At 35.1% G+C, this 19,779-nt stretch overlaps 1 protein-coding gene across 1 annotated transcript; it reads right to left on the reverse strand.

Annotated features, from left to right (window-relative positions):
• Positions 1–4,089: 4,089 nt before the first annotated feature.
• Positions 4,090–18,642, reverse strand: LOC109618487 (uncharacterized). The gene is made up of 12 exons (XM_034480628.2): positions 18,494–18,642; positions 17,264–17,347; positions 16,308–16,926; positions 7,964–8,347; positions 7,403–7,464; positions 6,958–7,197; positions 6,474–6,695; positions 5,734–5,785; positions 5,483–5,629; positions 5,155–5,286; positions 4,846–4,977; positions 4,090–4,197 (listed from the first exon to the last, which is right to left on the reverse strand). The coding sequence occupies exons 2-12, from the start codon at positions 17,318–17,320 to the stop codon at positions 4,109–4,111; spliced, it is 2,136 nt and encodes a 711-aa protein (XP_034336519.2). The 5' UTR covers positions 17,321–17,347; positions 18,494–18,642; the 3' UTR covers positions 4,090–4,108.
• Positions 18,643–19,779: the final 1,137 nt, after the last annotated feature.

Consider the following 19,779-nt stretch of genomic DNA (forward strand, 5'->3'; position numbering starts at 1 on the left):
TTTATAGATAAATTTTTGATGCTCTACATGTGTTAGCAAAATATTGATTAGAAGAAAGATATTCGTGATCAAATCTCAAATTTCGTAAAAATGTCAATTTTTTTTAAAAATCAACATTTTCAGTTCCGGTCGAGCTTCAAGGATGATCACTTCTGGTCAAATCTAAAAGAAGCAAGCAAATCTACCATAACCACCCTATCTTGCATATAAATTTCAAGTCCCTAACTATAACAGTTTTTGAGGAGATGCGTGCACAATATCAAGTTCCAAAATACATGAAAAAAGGGAGATAATTCAGAAGCGGAAGTGAATTTTCAGACAGGAAGTAAGATGCAAAGAGACATTCACCTAAGACATCATCCCTGTAAAAATCATTAAAATCGATTGAGAAATGGCTGAGAAATTAAGGGTGACTACCAAGAAGAAAAATAATTAGAAATTCGGGATCGTTCTAGAGATATATGAGAGTGAAGGTTTTAGGGGCTGATCCCTAATCTTCTTATAGGGGCCGTTAAACGAAATTTTGAAGGTTGCATTTTGTTGAGAACATCATTTTGAACATCTTTTCTTCTGTGCTGCATTTCAAAATATTTTTCCTTTCGGAGATATGGGTGATCAAAAGTTTGGACTTTTGGCCCCTAAAAACCCTTAATCACGTGACACATGATAAAATTATTACGTTACTTAGATACATAACTGTAAGATAAACACATTTGCTTCTATAACCTTTCACAAAATATCTCTCAGTAAAGGGCTACAGATTAAAGATTTTAGAGCCCTTTGATCCCCTTATTTAAGGGGCCAGCCCCTTTTTCTTGATATCAAATGAAAGGCCATTTAATTCTAAACAAATTATGTTCAATAAGTGTTTAGAAAATAGTTACCGTTCTAGAGATATATGAGAATGAAGGTTTTAGGGGCTGATCCCTTATGTCCCTATAGGGGCCGTTTAACGAAATTTTGAAGGTTGAATACTGTTAAAAACAATAATTTGAACAACTTTTCTTCTGTATCGCATTACGAAATATTTTTCCTTTCTGAGATATGGGTGATCGAAATTTTGGACTTTTGGCCCCTAAAAACTCTTAATTACGTAACACATAATAAAATCATTACATTGCTTGGATACATAACTGTGAGATAAACATATTTGCTTCTATAACCTCTCACAAAATATCTTACAGTAAAGGGCTACAGATTAAAGACTTTAGAGCCCTTTGGTCCCCTTATTTGAGGAGCCAGTCCCTTTTTCTTGATTTCAAAGAAAAGGTCTTGTAAATGGAAACTTTTTTTACATTACATGTCTTAACTAAATATTTTCTAGAAAAGAGATAATCAAAAAAACCAGAAAAAATGACGACGTTTTTTCCATCTCAATTTTCGGGTCCAGGCAAGCTTCGGGGCCTTTCAAGCCAGATCAAAATGAAAATAAAATTGCAAATCTACAATCTTTTGTCTACTATCCCTGAAAGTTTGAACTCAATATCTTTTATAGTTTAGGAGAACGTAGAGTAACAAGCGACCCCTCTAAAAATCGCTAAAACGTTAAATTCTCAAAAACAGAAGTGATGTCATCAATATGATAAAAAGCCTATAAGATTTAGATCATTATCTATCAGATCTGAAAGTTTTATGAAAATCGGTCGAGCCGTTTCTGAGAAATCGCGTGCACAAAATTTGTAAGAAAAAAAATTAAAATAATAATAATAATAGGGAAAAAGAAACCGAAGAATAACAATAAGGTCTTCCGTTGGAAACGGAAGACCCTAATAATAATAGGGAAAAAGAAACCGAACGAAAACAATAAGGTCTTCCGTTGGAAACGGAAGACCTTAATAATATAGAAGAATGAGAACGCGTAGAAAAGCAGTAAGGTCTTCCGCTGAAGACGGAAGACCTTAATAAACATACCAAGTGAAGGCAGAACATTTCAGTTTAATCAAAACCGCTGCTAGAATTCTATGTTCTTAATTAAATAGTTATTCATCCGGATCTCGTAAAACTTTCCCAACTTTTATAAAGTTTGCACGGTAAACGGTATGTTGCATCAAAACAACACACAACATGCGATTCTAGCAGCACTTTTTAATATAAGCATTGATCAAACTAACGATACGTATAAATTTCAAGTTAAATATATAGGGGGTATTGTTGTTCTTTTCGGATTTTTATATCGTAAACAACGACAGAGGAAGGCCTGACCAAGAAATAAAAGCAAATTTACATACCTTTTAACGAATGATTGATAAAAATAGCATATCTTCCAGTATTCTTATGTTCAATTCTCAAAAAATCACAACACAATACTTAATTAGAGTTCTTGGATTAGTTAGATTTTTAATATGTTTACAATGCTTTCCGATCAAATTCACACGACATTCAACTTTCAGTCATGACGTCATCAAAGTGTTAATTTACGTAATATAAACTATTTTCTGAAAAAAAATTGTTTTCAGTATTTTTTATTTGTTTTTAGTCTACGTTTCGTTGCTTCGATATTTGAATATGTACATAACAACTAAGATTTGTGATTTCACGGAATTACATGTAACCCAGATTCCATATGCTGCCATAACACCCCCGCTATTGCTATTTGTTTTACTTTCTCTAGTAACAGAGGCGGATCCAGCAATTTGGAAAAGGAGGGGGGGGGGTTCCATTTTATGAAAATCAATATGTGCAAAATTCATCATTTGTCAATTAACAAGGATTTTTTAACGTTTTCCTTGCGTATACAACTGTACTTAATATACATTTATCTCATCACTATCTATTTACATATATTTCAACATCAGAGTGCACTGCATTATTGAGCGTTTTGCCGTTTTGGTTTGGGTAAGGAAGATTTGCATAATATCTAGCCTCAAGAAACCCAAGTCTCCAGCAATGAGAAAGTGCGTCTATGCTTGATAGAAAAGAAATATTAAGAAACAAAAAATAACGCGGACTAATTAAGACAAACTATTACAAAAAGGGATATTTTGGTAATTTTTTAATGTTTTTGATGTTTTTAAATTCTGAACTATTCATCGATTTTAATTTCTATCGACTGCCTTCTTAAATAAAGGTCTAAATGAAAGGATATGACAAAAGTATGGGGATAATTTATCTGCTGAATAGATGGTAGGTGTGAAATACAATGGTAAAAGCAATTGTCGTCACAGGGAACTTGATGTGACCTCTCCACTGGGTGCGCTACATCATCCGGCACTAGTACCTGTAGATCCGATCATATTTAGAAAAAATTTGAAAAGTTGGCCATTTATTTTCATAATGGTTTACATATAAACCCTTTTACACAGTATTTTCGTAACAAAATTTCCGATTCCTGAGAACAAAACAAAAAAGGCTTTCTTTTGTGTTTCATGTGGGTATGAAGGTAGCTTGCATTCCATAAAAATAGCATAAACCGCATAAGCTGGTCATGTATTTTTCTTTGTATTTTTAAGTAAAAAAAATGCATATGTCCCAGAGAAAGGGGGGGGGGGGTCCGACCCCCGGAACCCCCCTCCCCCCTTTGGATCCGCCAATGAGTAAGTTTACATATTTCTGAGAACATCACAAAGTATTTTTTACAAAGCTGCGTAAGAAGTGATTAGAGTTTGATTTTTATGTTTAGAACTATATCTTGCAGAAATATTGTCTTTTTGAAAATAACAAAAAATATGGCAATCAAAATTAGAACAAAAGACTCTTGTTCATAAAATAGACATGTTTTTTAAATGTGCGAAAAAATATCGTGCGGATATTTAAAAAAAATAATATCGCTCAAGCAATAACATTTAAAATGCATAGTTTCAGAATGAAGGTATGTTTTTAGGTTTAAATATGACATGCTAAATTAACTGATTTGATAATGTTATGCTAAAGAGAAATAAATTGAATTGCTTCAAATATCAAATAATTCAACAAATTCCTTTTTGTTAATTTGATACTGCTAGAAAAAGTTTATTTCATTGCGCAGAGCGTCAGATCTTGAAACAACGCTGTACATGTCGAAATGTTGTAAAAGGTTATTAATATGAAGATATTGTGTAGAAAATGTCCGCCCTCGGCGCTCTGCATTTCTCAAATTTAAAAAATCAGAGATTTGTTTTTTCATATTTTATTAAAATAAGGATTTTACATCTTTGGCGACTTCTTTGCAGCAGTTTCCCCACACAGAAACATCTATTTTTGATACTCGATGAATGTTCTCTGAAATACATATGATCCAAAAAATAAATATTAGAATATTTGTAAATCAACCCGCACTCCGAATAATTTTTTTTTTTAGATATTTTAATTTTTTTTTCTCCTCTTGTTCAATTATTTTTCAGTTTTCAAAAATTGAACAATCCAAGAGATCTACATGTAAACAACATGTATATAAATGTATTACCAAAAACGTATAAGTATACTAATTTAAGGACAAAATCTCAGGACTCCAAACAGATCATAATTTTTGTTTTAAAACCCGAGAGTCCTTTACACAAGACTACGATGTGCCAAGTCCGTATAAAATTGTTTTTGTATTCTAGTAAAGAAATTAACAAAGACAAAAATAAAGAAAAAAGTTTGTGAAGTAACGGGCAAGTTTGTAAAATAAAAGGCTCGTTTGAGCTTTTAGTCCATAAGCGTCAATACAGATTAAAAGGGCTCGATGGTCGTGGCCATTTTTAGACTGTATGTATCTCCTTTTATAAGAAGAGCTTTATATAAACATATAGAAAATACCCCAATTTAAAAGGTAAAATATATGGACCTTATCTTTACGTAATAATACCAAAAAAAAACCCATATCTTATAATGTTACATAGATCTTATAGTTAATTTGTAGTCCATTCAATCTCCTGAAATGGTTACCATAATTCTTTGCATTCAGCTTCTCGAACATGTCTTTGGACACCACAATTTTCAGTAGCTCAACACATGGGATATTCTCAAAGCAGTCGACTATGTTCTTCTGGTATGCAACACAGTCTTTGACTTTTGCATCTGAATCATCGAAATTAATTAGCACAAAGTACTGGTGACAATGTGTAGTTAAATATAAAATTCTTTACAATTCTCCACTTTTTTTTTTCTTTTTATATTTCTCCACTTTTTTCCTTTTTATATTTTATCAACTCTATCATGAAAATTTTGCTTATTTTAAGCCTGTATAAGACTTGCCTTTAATGTCAACTAGAACTGCACACAATCCATGTGTCAAAACCAGATCTTTTAAAAGTTCTTTGCTTTCATCCCAGTCCGGAAAAGTGACTATAAATCCGCCATAATTATACAATCGTCTACGATAAGCTTCTGGAAAACCATCAACCCATGAACATGATATAAATACAAGTCTTATAAAATATCAGAATGGATCAAAGATATGATATAAGTTTAGATTAGATAGAATTGCTTTCTGATAATTTTAACTTTAAATCTACAAGAAATCGATTAAAGTGGACATCAGAAGTTATCCTTATACATGTATATACTATAACACTCTCTTTACCACTGAGAATTCCTTCTACGAATATAAAATACGCTTCTATATGGCTTCTCCAGGTTGTGCAAGATGGAGGCAGCTCAGGCCAAATCTGTACTGTCATATTTTCCTTTGGCATCCAAAGCTGTTTGTAAGACCGTTCAATGTAGTCCTCTTTGGAAGTGCAAAATGACTAATTACTTTATTTTAACAATGTAAATTAAAAAGTCAATTACAATTTATGAGAGAGAGAGAGAGAGAGAGAAAGAAAGATTTACCTGTATTTGATTGTAGAAAAAATTCATACAATTTTTTAGCTCTCCTAAAAGACTAAAACATCATATGATTATGAATATAGTTTGTTACTAACTTTTTTAAATCAATGCACAATTAAGAATAAGAAAATGTTCTTTGATATTTTGTTTTATGCATTTTTTAAATATCTGTAATAATTGGAAATATTGTACAAATGGAATACAAAATGAATGATCATAGTAAGAGTGAGTTGAATTGTATTTTTAAAAATATTAAATTGCTGTAAGAATAAAGCCCGATTCTAATAATTCTTCATTACTGTCGATGAGACTTATATAAGTGATTGCAATGTAAAATTTGTTAAGTCTGAATGATATTAACCATAGCTGATCCCGCTTTCAAAAACTCGGAAACAAAGGAAAAGAGTGCCAGTTTGGCATTTTGAAATATTGTTACTCAAAGAGAAACATAATTTTTATTATATAAAGTTTTTCCGACAGCTCATATTTTACAATATTAGTAATTCTTCCAAATGTTATTTACGTTAAATGTTATGTTGTGTATTAACAGGATTCCAGATCCATGATTTAATAGTAAACTTTAACAAAGTGTCCTTCCAAATCTTAACTCACCACCAGCAATCTATTAGATAAACACGGCGACAATAGCAAGTCAAATCTTTGAAGATGGTATTCAGTGAAGTAAAGTTGATGCATTACGATGATTTTCTAACAGACATAAGAAAATGTGATTATTTTCTTACTGTTTGGCAAATTTCATCTTTTGAGTAAAGATAAAAATGGACCCTCTCAATTTTTGTATCAGGATTTTTCTTTCCGTATGCATGTATCACAGTAACCATCGTATTGGCCACAGGACAGTAAGGGTAACCCAACTTGCCAGTTCCTAATGCCGGGAAAGCAATGCTTTTAAAACCATCCTTCTCCAATTCATTCAAACACTGTACAACTGACGCAGCTAAGATCTAAAATTTCAACACAGATAGCATTGCACAAGTCTATGAGATATAAAGAATACTTTAAACCTACACAAATATCAGTGTAAGCTCAAATTTAAGTTAGTACTAAAATCTTCAACTGACTGAGCTATTTAATGTCACAATTATGTTTGTGTAATAAGAGCCAAATATATTCACCTTTTTATATATATTTATTATTAGCGTGTGCTTGAATCAAAGCATAAGATGCAACGACTGTAAGCTAAATAAGATTCAAAGAAATGTGTACCTCTAATGACAATTTACACGTTGAAATCCATTGCTCATATAGGGCTATATGGTATATTTTTCTACATTGTAGTTGACCAGCACTGGTTTTGCAGACTTCTCCATAGGTAAATGTGCCCCTTTTCTTTTCTTCTCTACATTCTTCTTGAATTGTTTTTCCGCCGAGTTCACAAATCTGCTTTTCTACAAATCCCTTAGCTAAATCAAGGCTCGGACTGCTAGAGTTAACGAGAACATCGACCTACGTGTAAAAAAGTCATATTTGTGGAAAAATTATGAAAATACGTGGGACCAAAACAGACTATCATGTTTTATTTATTTTAGTAATTGATTTAGTATTGGATTTTTATTAGCATGTCATATATCAGGCTGAAGTGACGTTTCTATAAACGCAAAAATGAATTTTTAATTCATAATCGATAGTTCTTCACTTTTGAACATCAAACCTTTTCGGCAACTTTTCCTATAGAATCTGTACCTATTTCTACTTCAATTGGTGACAATGAATCTGAAAAATGACCACATAAAACATTTACTGTAATGAAAAAGCAGATTAAAGGAACACAAATTGTTTTCTGAATAAAATTAAAAGTTCATATTCTTACACTACATTTAAAAATATTTTCTTTTCGTAAAATCTCAAGTATATTATTAATGTTTAACGTTTTATCATAAAGATTGTATAACCCTGACGTTAGAATTTGCGTAGATTTAGTAAAAACATGTTTAGGGCAAAAACTTAAGCGTATATAAATAATTTTTGCATTCTTAGAAAAGTTTATCTTATTTAACTTTAGACCAAATAAGCTGATAAAAGCATTTCAAATGTTTATTTGCTTAAGTGGGCAAATATGAACGTGTCCTCACTTAATCGTTTCTTATACTTTGGCTGAAAAATAACATGATATCGCCAAAAAGTTGTTAAAAGGAAAAATACTAATTTTTCTAAATTTTTTAAACTTAACATAATCAATTGTCATTATTGTGAATATTTTAAACAAACATACCATGACAATTATCTTCAAGACCGAACTCTGAAAGTTTTAAACACTTGAACATTTTTAGATTAATTGCCTTTTCTAATGCGGTTCTTCCTTCACGGAATCTCGTATCCTCTCCAGACTCCACACAGATGCACATTTCAAGAAATAGTCTTTTATTACTATTTCCTTCCTTTGCTTTTTTGGAAAAGTATTGAACAAATTGAGTAATTAGATCTGTCTCTGGACCTTCAAGAGGGACACATACACTTTGAATTTTGCGGGCAACCATTTTCTTGTACACGTGTCTGGGAATCTCGTTTACTTCCGCTTCGTTTGATTCGACAAACAACTTGGTTTTGTAATTTCTGTTGTTTGTATCCGTTGGTTCTGTGTCGTCATTTACCACTTCTAAAAAATTGCAACTTAAATAGTGGTTTCAATCAATTCAATATTAAAATCTTTATCTTTGATGACAAAAACATAACATATTTTGTTTTACATAAATATATATTTTCAGTGTTTGATTTCAGTATTTTAAATAATTGAAAAGAAGAAGGTTTTTGATATTAGATGGTATAATTTTACTCTCTAGCATGAAAGAAAAACACATTCATATCAACCACTTTGTCTAACTGTAGTTTTTAGTTAGGTCTTTGCATCACAATGAAAATACCTTTTATGTCTGTTTCTTATTCTTTTTCAAAGAGAGCGTTTTTGTTTTGCAACTTATCAAAAAGATTAAAAGTGCATCCCTATGCATTCAAGAAATTATTTGACCTTTTGACCCTGCGTCATAGAGACACATTTTGAAACTATTGACAGTTTGTATTTGCTGATCCTGGGGAAACCGTGACATATCCGTAGTTCAAAAGAGGTTCAAAAAAGCATATGCCCCTCTCCTATTCATCCACTTTTACGCTTAAACAGATCTTATTTTTTATTACATTAGACTTCATTCTTACACTCTCGTGTGATATTGTGCGAAAAGCAGACCTAAAGACGAATTCATAACACAGATATCAAGTTTACAGTTTTTGAAACTCAATTGACGTGCTTGAGCCTTTAATGCAGAAAAAAATTTCCCCTATCGATTAATCAAATAAAAAGGGTTAAATAACTTTTTTTTAATGCCCATATTTTCTGTCATCCCAACTTGAAAAGAGATTTCACAATGTCAAACAAGTGTAACAAATGATCGGGTTTGAGGTTCAGATAATTTTTATATCATACGGGTGTTATCTTTGATGCTAATGGTAATGTGCGAGGATAGTCCGGATGACACTACTATATATAAGAGCACACTCGAGAGAAGAGCTGACTCTGTGTTCGGCTGTCGAAGGAGTAGGTACGTTAATACGACTGCACAGTGTTCGTATTGGGTTAATCTTTAAATAGCGCGTTAATATTTACTCGTATTTTATTAACTGAGTGTACCTGGCTGCAGCTTGTGTCGGCTGCAGGGATACAGCCCTATTCATATGATAAGGACATAGAGCCTTATCAGGACAGATCTCGCAGATCTCGAGACTGAGACCTGTGCCTCGGATAGAGCCCCGGGTTATAACCCACATATCATCAAGCCTCATCCCTTTTCAATAAGTTGTGAATTATTTGTTTTGCATGCTTAAGGATAGGTCGTCCTTACAACTATATCTGTATATATTGACTCGTAGTTTTTGTGACAGTTTCATGCCGGTATTCATATATGATTATTAAATAGACACATTTCCCAGACTGGTCTCAATCACCGAACCCAAAACACGTTACAAAATTGGTGGCAGCGTCGGGATTTTGATCAGTCAATTGTTTTCTACAAATTGTTAATATAATATTAATTATGAGCGTGCGCGATTTACACGCCGATGTAGAATATTTAGAGGGGGAAATAAATCGGCTCAGTAGAGAGATACATGACTCTCTACGGGTTACGAATTCTCCAGGCCGAGGCCGGAGACCCAGACCAGGCATGAGTACCAGTACCCCGTACGTGAGACGGAGAGAAAGTGTGAGTGGCTATGTGTCTGGAGATGTGTGCTTGTGTGATGATGAGGATCCTGTACCTAGTGACCGGCCGCCAGTGCAGAACAACGCAAACCCAAGAACAAGTAATACGAATCCTGGACCGGTCCGATCTCGGAACTTTGTAAAACCTGCAACATACGACGGATCCGGTTTATGGAATGATTATTTGTCCCATTTTGAATCAGTCTGTCTTTTGAATGACTGGACAGAGACTGAGAAAGGGCTATATTTGGCTGCATCCCTGAGGGGACTAGCACAAGGTGTGTTAGGAAATCAGCCCAGAGACGAGAGACAGAACTATAGGAAATTAGTGAAAGCCTTGCAAGATAGATTCGCCCCTATGAATCAAACTGAGCTATACAGAGCACAGCTGAGGGAAAGGAGACAGAAGGCTTCTGAAAGTTTACCGGAGATGGGACAGGACATAAGGAGACTCGTGAATTTAGCTTACCCGACAGCCCCCGATGATGTTAGGGAAATACTAGCTACTGAACAGTTCTTAGATGGGCTACATAACTCGGAAATGCGTCTTAAGATAAAGCAGGCTAGACCCATAAACTTGAATGACGCAATACAGAGAGCTGTTGAGCTGGAAGCATATTATAGGGCAGAGAATCGCCACACAGATGCTGTCCGGACAATGAGTGAAAATACTGAAGACTCGTCCAAAGCTTCAAAACTCGATAATTTTATAGAGACCGTCGAGAAAAACATGCGGTCGTTACAGTGCGATATGAGAGATTTGAAACAATGGAAGTTTCAGTCTCAAAGCCAGAGACGCATGCCTCGCCCGGAGACACATGCAAGAGATAGTAACCGGACGAGGAAATGTTATAAATGTGGATCTGACAAGCATCTGAGAAAAGATTGCCCACAATTGAATAAGGGGTCTGATGACAAATTAACACAAGTTAATAGTACAAGAGAAACGAATCCCAAAACTGATACAAGTTTCCAGAAAAACCAATGTTCTAGTGATCAGTATTCAAGAGTAGTACACTCTATAAATGAAAAAGGGGTTTATGTCACTGCTCGCATACATGGGATGGATGCTTACCTATTGGTTGATACAGGTGCTACTGTATCATTGCTATCCACAATTTGTTATGAGAACATTAAAAGGGATGCAAATCACGCGTTGACTGAGGTAGAACGGGATGTACTATCAGCTACTGGTTCAGTACTACGAGTGCTTGGGCGAACTCCAGTAGATTTTACATTGAATGGCATTGCCCTACAGCAAGAAATGATTGTCGCAGACTTGACAGTAGATGGGATACTTGGACTAGATTTCCTAGTGAGGCATGAGGCCGTCATTAACATGAGGATGCATCAGATATCAATATCTGGTATCGAACACCCGATTCAGCTTGAGGGGTCAGCGAGCTATTATAAGGTGGCCATTATTCACCGAGTGACTGTACCGCCTAGATCAGAACTGGTAGTTGAAGGGCAAATACGTGCAAGTTCTGATGGAGGACTTCCAACCAAAGCTGGACTGATAGAACCCTCTGAAAAGTTTCAGAATTCATGTATGCTGGCTAAAACACTTGTCCGTAGACAGGACACGATTCCGCTCCGTATCATGAATATTTCGGATGATAGCAAGACCATCTACCCAGGTACTGTTGTTGGGAAGTTACATGCTGTTGATGAGGTTCTTTCTTTGGTGTCAGAGGGAAATAGAGACTTGGATGTGAACAGAGAATTGCCAGCTCATTTGCAAGAGCTATTCATTAGCAGCACAAGTCATATAGATAAAGATGATGTCATGAAAGCAAAGGCTCTTCTTTTGAAGTACGCAGCTCTATTTTCAGAGACAGATGAAGATGTAGGCCGAACCGCCAAGGTCAGACACAAGATAGAGACTGGTGTCAATGCACCAATAAAACAAGCACCCAGGCGTCTGCCGTTTCATATGCAAGAAGAGGTACAAAATCACGTATCTGACATGCTAAGAAGAGGTATCATAGAACCTTCTCAGAGCCCGTGGTCAGCAGCAATCGTGCTTGTAAAGAAGAAAGATGGATCCACAAGGTTCTGTGTCGATTACAGACGTCTAAATAGTGTTACAACGAAGGATGCCTACCCATTACCTCGTAATGACGAGTCTCTGCATCAACTACGAGGCGCCAAATGGTTCAGTACTTTGGACCTGAATGCTGGGTATTGGCAGGTAGAGCTAGATCTAGAGGATAAGAAAAAGACGGCATTTGTCACCCGACAGGGTCTATATGAGTTCAACGTAATGCCGTTCGGGTTGTGCAATGCCCCAGCCACGTTTGAACGATTGATGGAGACTGTGCTGGCTGGCTTACAATGGCAGATTTGTCTTATATATCTTGATGATATAATCGTTTATGGAAAGACATTTGATGACATGCTGCAAAATTTAGAACTTGTGTTCGAAAAGCTTCGTGCGGCTGGACTGAAGCTGAAGGCAAGGAAGTGTTCGTTGTTTGCTCGACAGGTGAAATACTTGGGGCATATCATCTCGGAACAGGGGATCGAGACTGATCCTGAGAAGGTAGAGATTGTTAAACATTGGCCAGAGCCAGTAAACAAGACACAGGTGCGCTCTTTTATCGGTCTTTCCAGTTATTACAGAAAGTTTATCCCTAACTTTGCTCGAATCGCTCAACCCTTACATAAACTTACAGAGGCGTCTGTTCCATTCAAATGGACTGACGAATGCCAGGACGCATTTCAGCTCCTCAAAGATAGATTGATATCAGCGCCTATTCTCACGCATCCAGACTTTACGAAGCCGTTCATATTAGATACAGATGCGAGTCAGTATGCTATGGGTGCTGCTCTTTCACAACTGCAAGATGGCCAAGAAAGGGTTGTGGCGTATGCAAGTAAAGTCCTGAGTAAATCAGAAAAGAAGTACTGCGTCACCAGAAAGGAGCTTTTGGCTGTTGTCACTTTCATTAAGCATTTTAGACCTTTCTTGTATGGACACAAGTTCTTAGTTAGAACAGATCACAGCTCGTTGAAATGGTTGCTTCGATTTAAAGACCCGGAGGGACAGTTAGCTCGTTGGATCGAGGTTATATCCACCTATGACATGGAGATAGAGCATCGGGCTGGTAGACTTCACGGGAATGCAGACGGACTCAGCAGAGTGCCATGTGGCCAATGCGGTTATTTCGATGACTGGGACAAGTCAGAGGCGTCTGAAGGACATGTTAGAATAATCGAGGACAAAACAAGAGAAAATAGTGAATCAGATTTAGCTACATTGCAAGATGAATGTAGGGACATAAGACTTGTTAAGTCTTGGTTGCAAGATAAGACACGTCCTGAATATAGTGATATATCCTCTGAGAGCTATGTAGTTAAGTCACTTTGGGCACAGTAGAGCAGGCTAACCCTTAAGGATAACTTTCTATGCAGGGTGTGGGAAGTCGAGGACAGTAACATGACAACATATCAGATAGTTGTTCCTTTATCTCAACGAAGATATATCTTACAGCAGATGCATGATGCAAAAACTTCTGCTCACTTAGGGATGACAAAAACCTTGAATAAAATCAGGCAGAACTATTACTGGCCAGGGCTACAGAGTGATGTAAGGAGCTATATCTCAGGCTGTGATGTGTGCTCCAGAAGAAAAGCTCCTCTCAAAACAAAAAGAGCCCCTATGCAGCCTTTACAGGTAGGCTACCCTTTAGAGAGGATAGCTACAGACATTCTTGGCGAATTTCCTGAGACAGAAAACGGAAATCGATACATTATCGTTATCTCAGATTACTTCACAAAATGGACCGAGGCATTTCCGATGCGAAATATGGAAGCACAAACCGTAGCTAAGATTGTCACTAATGAAGTAATCTGTAGGCTTGGATGTCCAGCGACAATCCATTCAGATCAGGGAAGACAATACGAGAGCATTCTCTTCACTGAGGTATGTAAGCTTCTCCAGATCCGCAAGACAAGAACCACACCATATCATCCGCAGTCAGATGGTATGGTGGAACGGTTCAACAAAACATTAGCCACTATGCTGAGCGCCTACGTGGATGAGAATCATCGAGATTGGGATGAAAGCATTCCGTTTGTGATGATGGCTTATAGAGCGTCTCAACATGAATCCACTGGCTATAGTCCTAACATGCTCATGTTAGGAAGGGAGGTCGCTACACATCTAGATATCATGTATGATATGCCTTCGTCTTGGAAAGAAGTACCTAGAAGTGAATGGGTTTGGATAATGCAAGATCGGATGGAGAGAGCACACGCCTTTGTCAGACGTCATGCAGAAGGTGCAATGTTTCGTCAGAAACATTATCATGACATGAAAATGTCCTATGAGAAGTTCAAGGAAGGAGAAAATGTATACGTATACTTCCCCCAGCGCAAAGTTGGATGCTCACCGAAGTTCACGTCCTACTGGCGGGGACCGTTCAAGATACTCACAAAACTATCGGAAGTTTTGTATAAAGTTAACTGTGGTCGGAATGGTAAAGACCAGGTTATACATTGTGACCGCTTGAAAACGTGCAAAGCTCAGATTCTGAAAGGAGAGAACGAATTGCAGACCCCTCTGGAGAGCAGCACGGAAAGCCAACTTGATGTTCAGTTTGAGTCAGAGGTTATTGATGAGCGTCAGTCAAAAGTAGAGGTTACAGATGAACTAGCTGGGGAATTCGAGTCCAAGCGCAACAGACGTGCTCCAGTCTGGATGAGAGATTATGTGACAGAATAAATACCATCACCAAATATCATACAATCAAAAGAACTGTTTGATTTGTAGATACTTATAAACATTGTAGCTGTACTGTGTTTGTCGAACATTTTGTTTTATTTTACATTTTTTGTTATTTGCATGTGTATGTATGCTTATTCATGTTCATCCCCAAGAAGGTGCTATACATCCATCACTCATTCTGTACATTATTCATGTTTGATACGTCATCCTTTTTAGATTAAAAAAAAAATAAAAAAAAAAATATTTATATATCTATGTTATCGTTTTGTCATGCGAGGACGCATGAAGCAATGAGGCGTGGGTTATGCAACAAATGATCGGGTTTGAGGTTCAGATAATTTTTATATCATACGGGTGTTATCTTTGATGCTAATGGTAATGTGCGAGGATAGTCCGGATGACACTACTATATATAAGAGCACACTCGAGAGAAGAGCTGACTCTGTGTTCGGCTGTCGAAGGAGTAGGTACGTTAATACGACTGCACAGTGTTCGTATTGGGTTAATCTTTAAATAGCGCGTTAATATTTACTCGTATTTTATTAACTGAGTGTACCTGGCTGCAGCTTGTGTCGGCTGCAGGGATACAGCCCTATTCATATGATAAGGGCATAGAGCCTTATCAGGACAGATCTCGCAGATCTCGAGACTGAGACCTGTGCCTCGGATAGAGCCCCGGGTTATAACCCACATATCATCAAGCCTCATCCCTTTTCAATAAGTTGTGAATTATTTGTTTTGCATGCTTAAGGATAGGTCGTCCTTACAACTATATCTGTAAATATTGACTCGTAGTTTTTGTGACAGTTTCATGCCGGTATTCATATATGATTATTAAATAGACACATTTCCCAGACTGGTCTCAATCACCGAACCCAAAACACGTTACACAAGAAAACTCTTATCTTTGCAATTAATTTTAGCCATTTACTGTTTGCTGATAGTAAATATAAGCTTCTGTTGCATGTATATACCTGTATATTGGTTTCTTAATCGAAACTAGCACGGCATCTGATGAACATACCAAAAGAAAGAACCCGGATGTTTTCATTTCCCGATTTTATACGCATTGAATTAGCATTTTTCTATCTTTTTTCCCAAGCATACCAACGACGATTATGTTATCATTTTAGACATTCTACAATTGTCAAATTAATTCATTTCATCAGTTTATTTTTATTTCATTGCGGGCTCAACTTTGAATATTAATGATGGACGCCTACATGTATCCCGGGGATCGCTATGTACTCCCTCCATCGTTAAAATCAGATAGTAACATTATTTTACTTTATTCTATTTAACAGGTGTCACAGCAAACAATGAACGCTCTCGGTTTGCCACGATCCTTCCATTTCTAGGAGAGGAAGTTTTTTCTTTTTTAATTTATTCATTTTTTATTTGAATTAACGGGTTTCCTACAAAGACCTGAAAAGATTTGAACAAAACCAAGCACCTCTTTTGTTTCATGAACAAATCGTCATTTTTATGTTACTCAAAATCTAAGTTTAACTTCGTTTATTGAATAACTCTGTTTATTAGTTGCTTATTTTGTTAAACTATCAACTAGGTCTATAATCATTTTTTTTCAAAATTACAACCGCTTAAAGTCTAAATAAAATTGCAAAATGATACCTTCCTGTGTTTCATCGTTTCGTGATTTTTGGTCTTTTTTGGAATGTTTCAAAGTAGGCCTTATCCATTTCAAAAGCGCTTCGCAATTGGTGTTTGATTTATCTCCATATGACAATATTATAACAAGGCATCTGTGAATCCAGCACTTTACATAGTATGGTCCTTGTAGAACGTGCCTACGGTATCGAATGAGACAACCCCTTTCATCTTTTTGTTTCTTTTCTAATTTGTCATAAGTTTCCTTCGTCACTTGAATTGTGCACAATTCTCTAGGAATTTGAAAAACCAAATGACACAGATGCCTGAAAGAGACACAGGTCTTGCTAGCATCATATTTGATGGAAATTTTCCCAGTTTTAGAGACACATACGTCTAGAGTTGGGTTCATTGTTTGCAACGCCTTCAGCTCTGTTTTTAATTTGTCAGGCAGTTCACATGCAGTGATTAGACTTTGTAAATTCAACTGATCGTTAATCATGTCATCTGTGATTGCCTCCCTAATGATAACTGAACCTCTCAAACTTCTACTTAGAGTGGAGAGTTGGAAATTCTCCTCTTGGCCACTGGAAGTCCAGTCTGGCACATACATGCAAACAGTCTTATTTGAGTCGAAGCTTCCCTGTTAATATCAAAATTTGAAGATAGAATTAAAACCCCTGAATGTTATAATCGCGAGAAGTACGCCTCGTGAATTTTGAAATCTCGTTTTTTTAAAAGAAGTAAAATATAGTAAATTTTTAGCTAGTTATACTAAATCGACCTAATGAATATATATCCATGATTAGTTTTGTTGAAGGTGTATATATGCTCGCGGTCTACAAATGATTCCCTGATCAAGAGTTAAATGTACTCTATTTAAATGATAATCATTATGATGTATAATATTAAATATAAATCTTCAAAATATTTTCATAACAACGAGCAAAAGAAAATGCCCAGCTTCAAAATGTATTTACCATAAAGTCAGAGCTTGCAGCTATATCAGACAGTTCATTAGAATAACGCTGTTCCATTTTTCTCTCATATGTGATAACAAACTTCTGAAAGAGAAAATATTAATATAAATCTTTATCGCGTTTTACAATACATGCTACTACAAACGAACCTCTTTAGCGTAATAACAATGAAATCGCACGAGGAATTGAACATTTTTTAGAGCTCGTTTCAAAATATATCCGATTTTCCCACTTGGTGATAGTCTTGTTTTTGTCAGCAGATTGCTAAATTCAGACACACGTCGTATCAAAGACATGCTGGCATCTTAATTACTGTATGTGTACGACATTTTGAGATTGCATGTTGGAAATACATATAACAATTTTCCTAACAAAATAGCCACGTTTCACTTTAAAAGGAGGACTGTCTAGTATTTTTCCCATTGGTACATGGATGAATGCTTTTACTGACAAACGTTGTCTATTAAACACCTCAGGTCAACGACGTAAACATTGACCCTCACTATGTGGGAAAACCGATGATATTTTGAATTGAGCTCTTTAAATAGACAAGTAAAATAGTACTCTGAATCAAATATAAATGATACTGTGGTTTCATCAATATTCGCTGAATACCGATTTTCGTGGATTTCGTTGTTAAGTTTATCCATGAAATTAAATGTTCATTGAATTTCAATTTCTACGATCAATTTGTATTGATGGGGTCATTGGCCACGAATTTACGTATCCTCGAAACTGTGATTTTCACTTCATCATAATTGATACCCTTGAATTTTAATGAAACCACAGTATCCTACACTATATTTATTTTGCATTTTTCATCATAATTGAAAAGTGTTACAGTACAAAACTAGATTTATGTTTTCAGGTTTTGATAACTTTGAAGGTCTTTTTATCAAACTTCTTATCGGGAATTTTAAATGCCAAAAAATGATATAAGGACAGACATTTTTGTACCGTAATAAACCCCGACATAGCTGTGTCGACTAAGTTCTTTATATCTTTTCTTATGTTAAGTAACTCTGATATAGATTGCATGTGTATATGCTCAAAAGAAGAAGAAATGCATTAATAATTAAATCGACAATAGTAAAAAACTTGAAACTGTTTTAATAAAATCAGCAACTCCAAAACGAAAGTAGGTATCAAACTACACGAATTTCGAAATACCTTCTGGACACTTGTTAAAATAACAAACGATACAAATGTAAACTATTGTTTTTTCCTCACCTTTCATACGTTCTCTGTTGTTGCATATACAGTAGTAAAGATTTAGAACAGACAATGCTTGTCAATAAACCAGTAGAATTTTTCTATTCAGACCGCTTTGTTGCACACAAATCTGTTCTGGTTTGGAAACATCGGCATGCTATCTTAAAGTTAATCTACGCTTTAATTATTACAGGTTGTTTCATGTACAAGTACTGCTCTATTATTTTTCCCGCCCTTATACATGTCTACCTTTTTTTGTTATTAAAAGATTCAAATGAAACTAGGTTAAAGTGATGAATTGCTGCAAGATTTTTTTAAAAAAAATTGATAATATGTCTAATCATGATATGAAGAAAATTATACATAGTGAATAGAAAAAGCAAAATTTTACAACCGCAGCATTAAATAAAAATTGTTCAATGTATATGAAAATAATATATAGTTACATACATTGTCAATTCATATTACAAGATATTAAAAAGCAATGTTTTTTTTAGATCAGAATAGCACTTTGTTTTATAAGTTTGTAACAAGATCAACAACCTTTATTATGAAATATTGAAGGTTTAACATACAGTACATGATAAATTGTCATAATTTCTAATTTTTCAAAAAAGTTTTTCTGTTTTTAAATTTTGATAAGATAATATTAAATTGGTTCTTATGTTTTAGAAACACTAAAAATGTAAACCATGGCATTTTATGACAACACAAAAAAGGGAATCAAATTTTTGAGTTTCCAGTAATTACATGGTACATATGATTTCAATATTGTAATATTAATCTAGTCTTGAATAAAATGAGAGTTTAGGTTTTTTAAATTTGTTTTTCCATATCTGCTCTCTCAGAATAGAAAACCCTTATTTAATTTCAAACGTTTGAAATGCCATAGTTTCAAATTAATGTGGTTGACAAAGTCTAGAGTTTGCAGCTGGGGCCCAGCACCGCCTCCCTAGTTGCTACATGCCTTACTAATTGTGATCGACCTCATAGAAACAAATTGAAATTCTTTTCTACAGGAGTTATCTCTCTCATCAGAGGGATATTCAACCGTAAACAACAGACTTAAAAGCAAGAAATCAATGAATATAAAAATGATTGAAAAATAAAAATAATAAAAAAGTATAAATAAAATCATAATAATAAAAAAGTAGGTAAATAAATAAATAAATAAGAAAATCAATTAACAAACAATCTATATGAAATTCCTGAAAACGAAATTATTATATCATAATTAATATTTAAAGGCACTTAATGAACCAAACCACTTATTCCCTGTGTATTGAACATTGTTCCGATGTGTC

The sequence above is a fragment of the Magallana gigas genome, chromosome 3 (assembly GCF_963853765.1).
Source record: "Magallana gigas chromosome 3, xbMagGiga1.1, whole genome shotgun sequence".
In the NCBI taxonomy this organism is placed as follows: domain Eukaryota; kingdom Metazoa; phylum Mollusca; class Bivalvia; order Ostreida; family Ostreidae; genus Magallana; species Magallana gigas.

Excerpts from the sequence above, each read along its gene's own strand:
- LOC109618487 (XM_034480628.2), bottom strand. The coding sequence starts at position 17,320 with ATGGAACAGCGTTATTCTAATGAACTGTCTGATATAGCTGCAAGCTCT. Across the intron at positions 16,927-17,263 it reads CTGCAAGCTCTGACTTTATG|GGAAGCTTCGACTCAAATAA; the intron begins GTAAATACATTT and ends TGATATTAACAG. Across the intron at positions 5,287-5,482 it reads CGTAGAAGGAATTCTCAGTG|AAGCTTATCGTAGACGATTG; the intron begins GTAAAGAGAGTG and ends ATGGTTTTCCAG.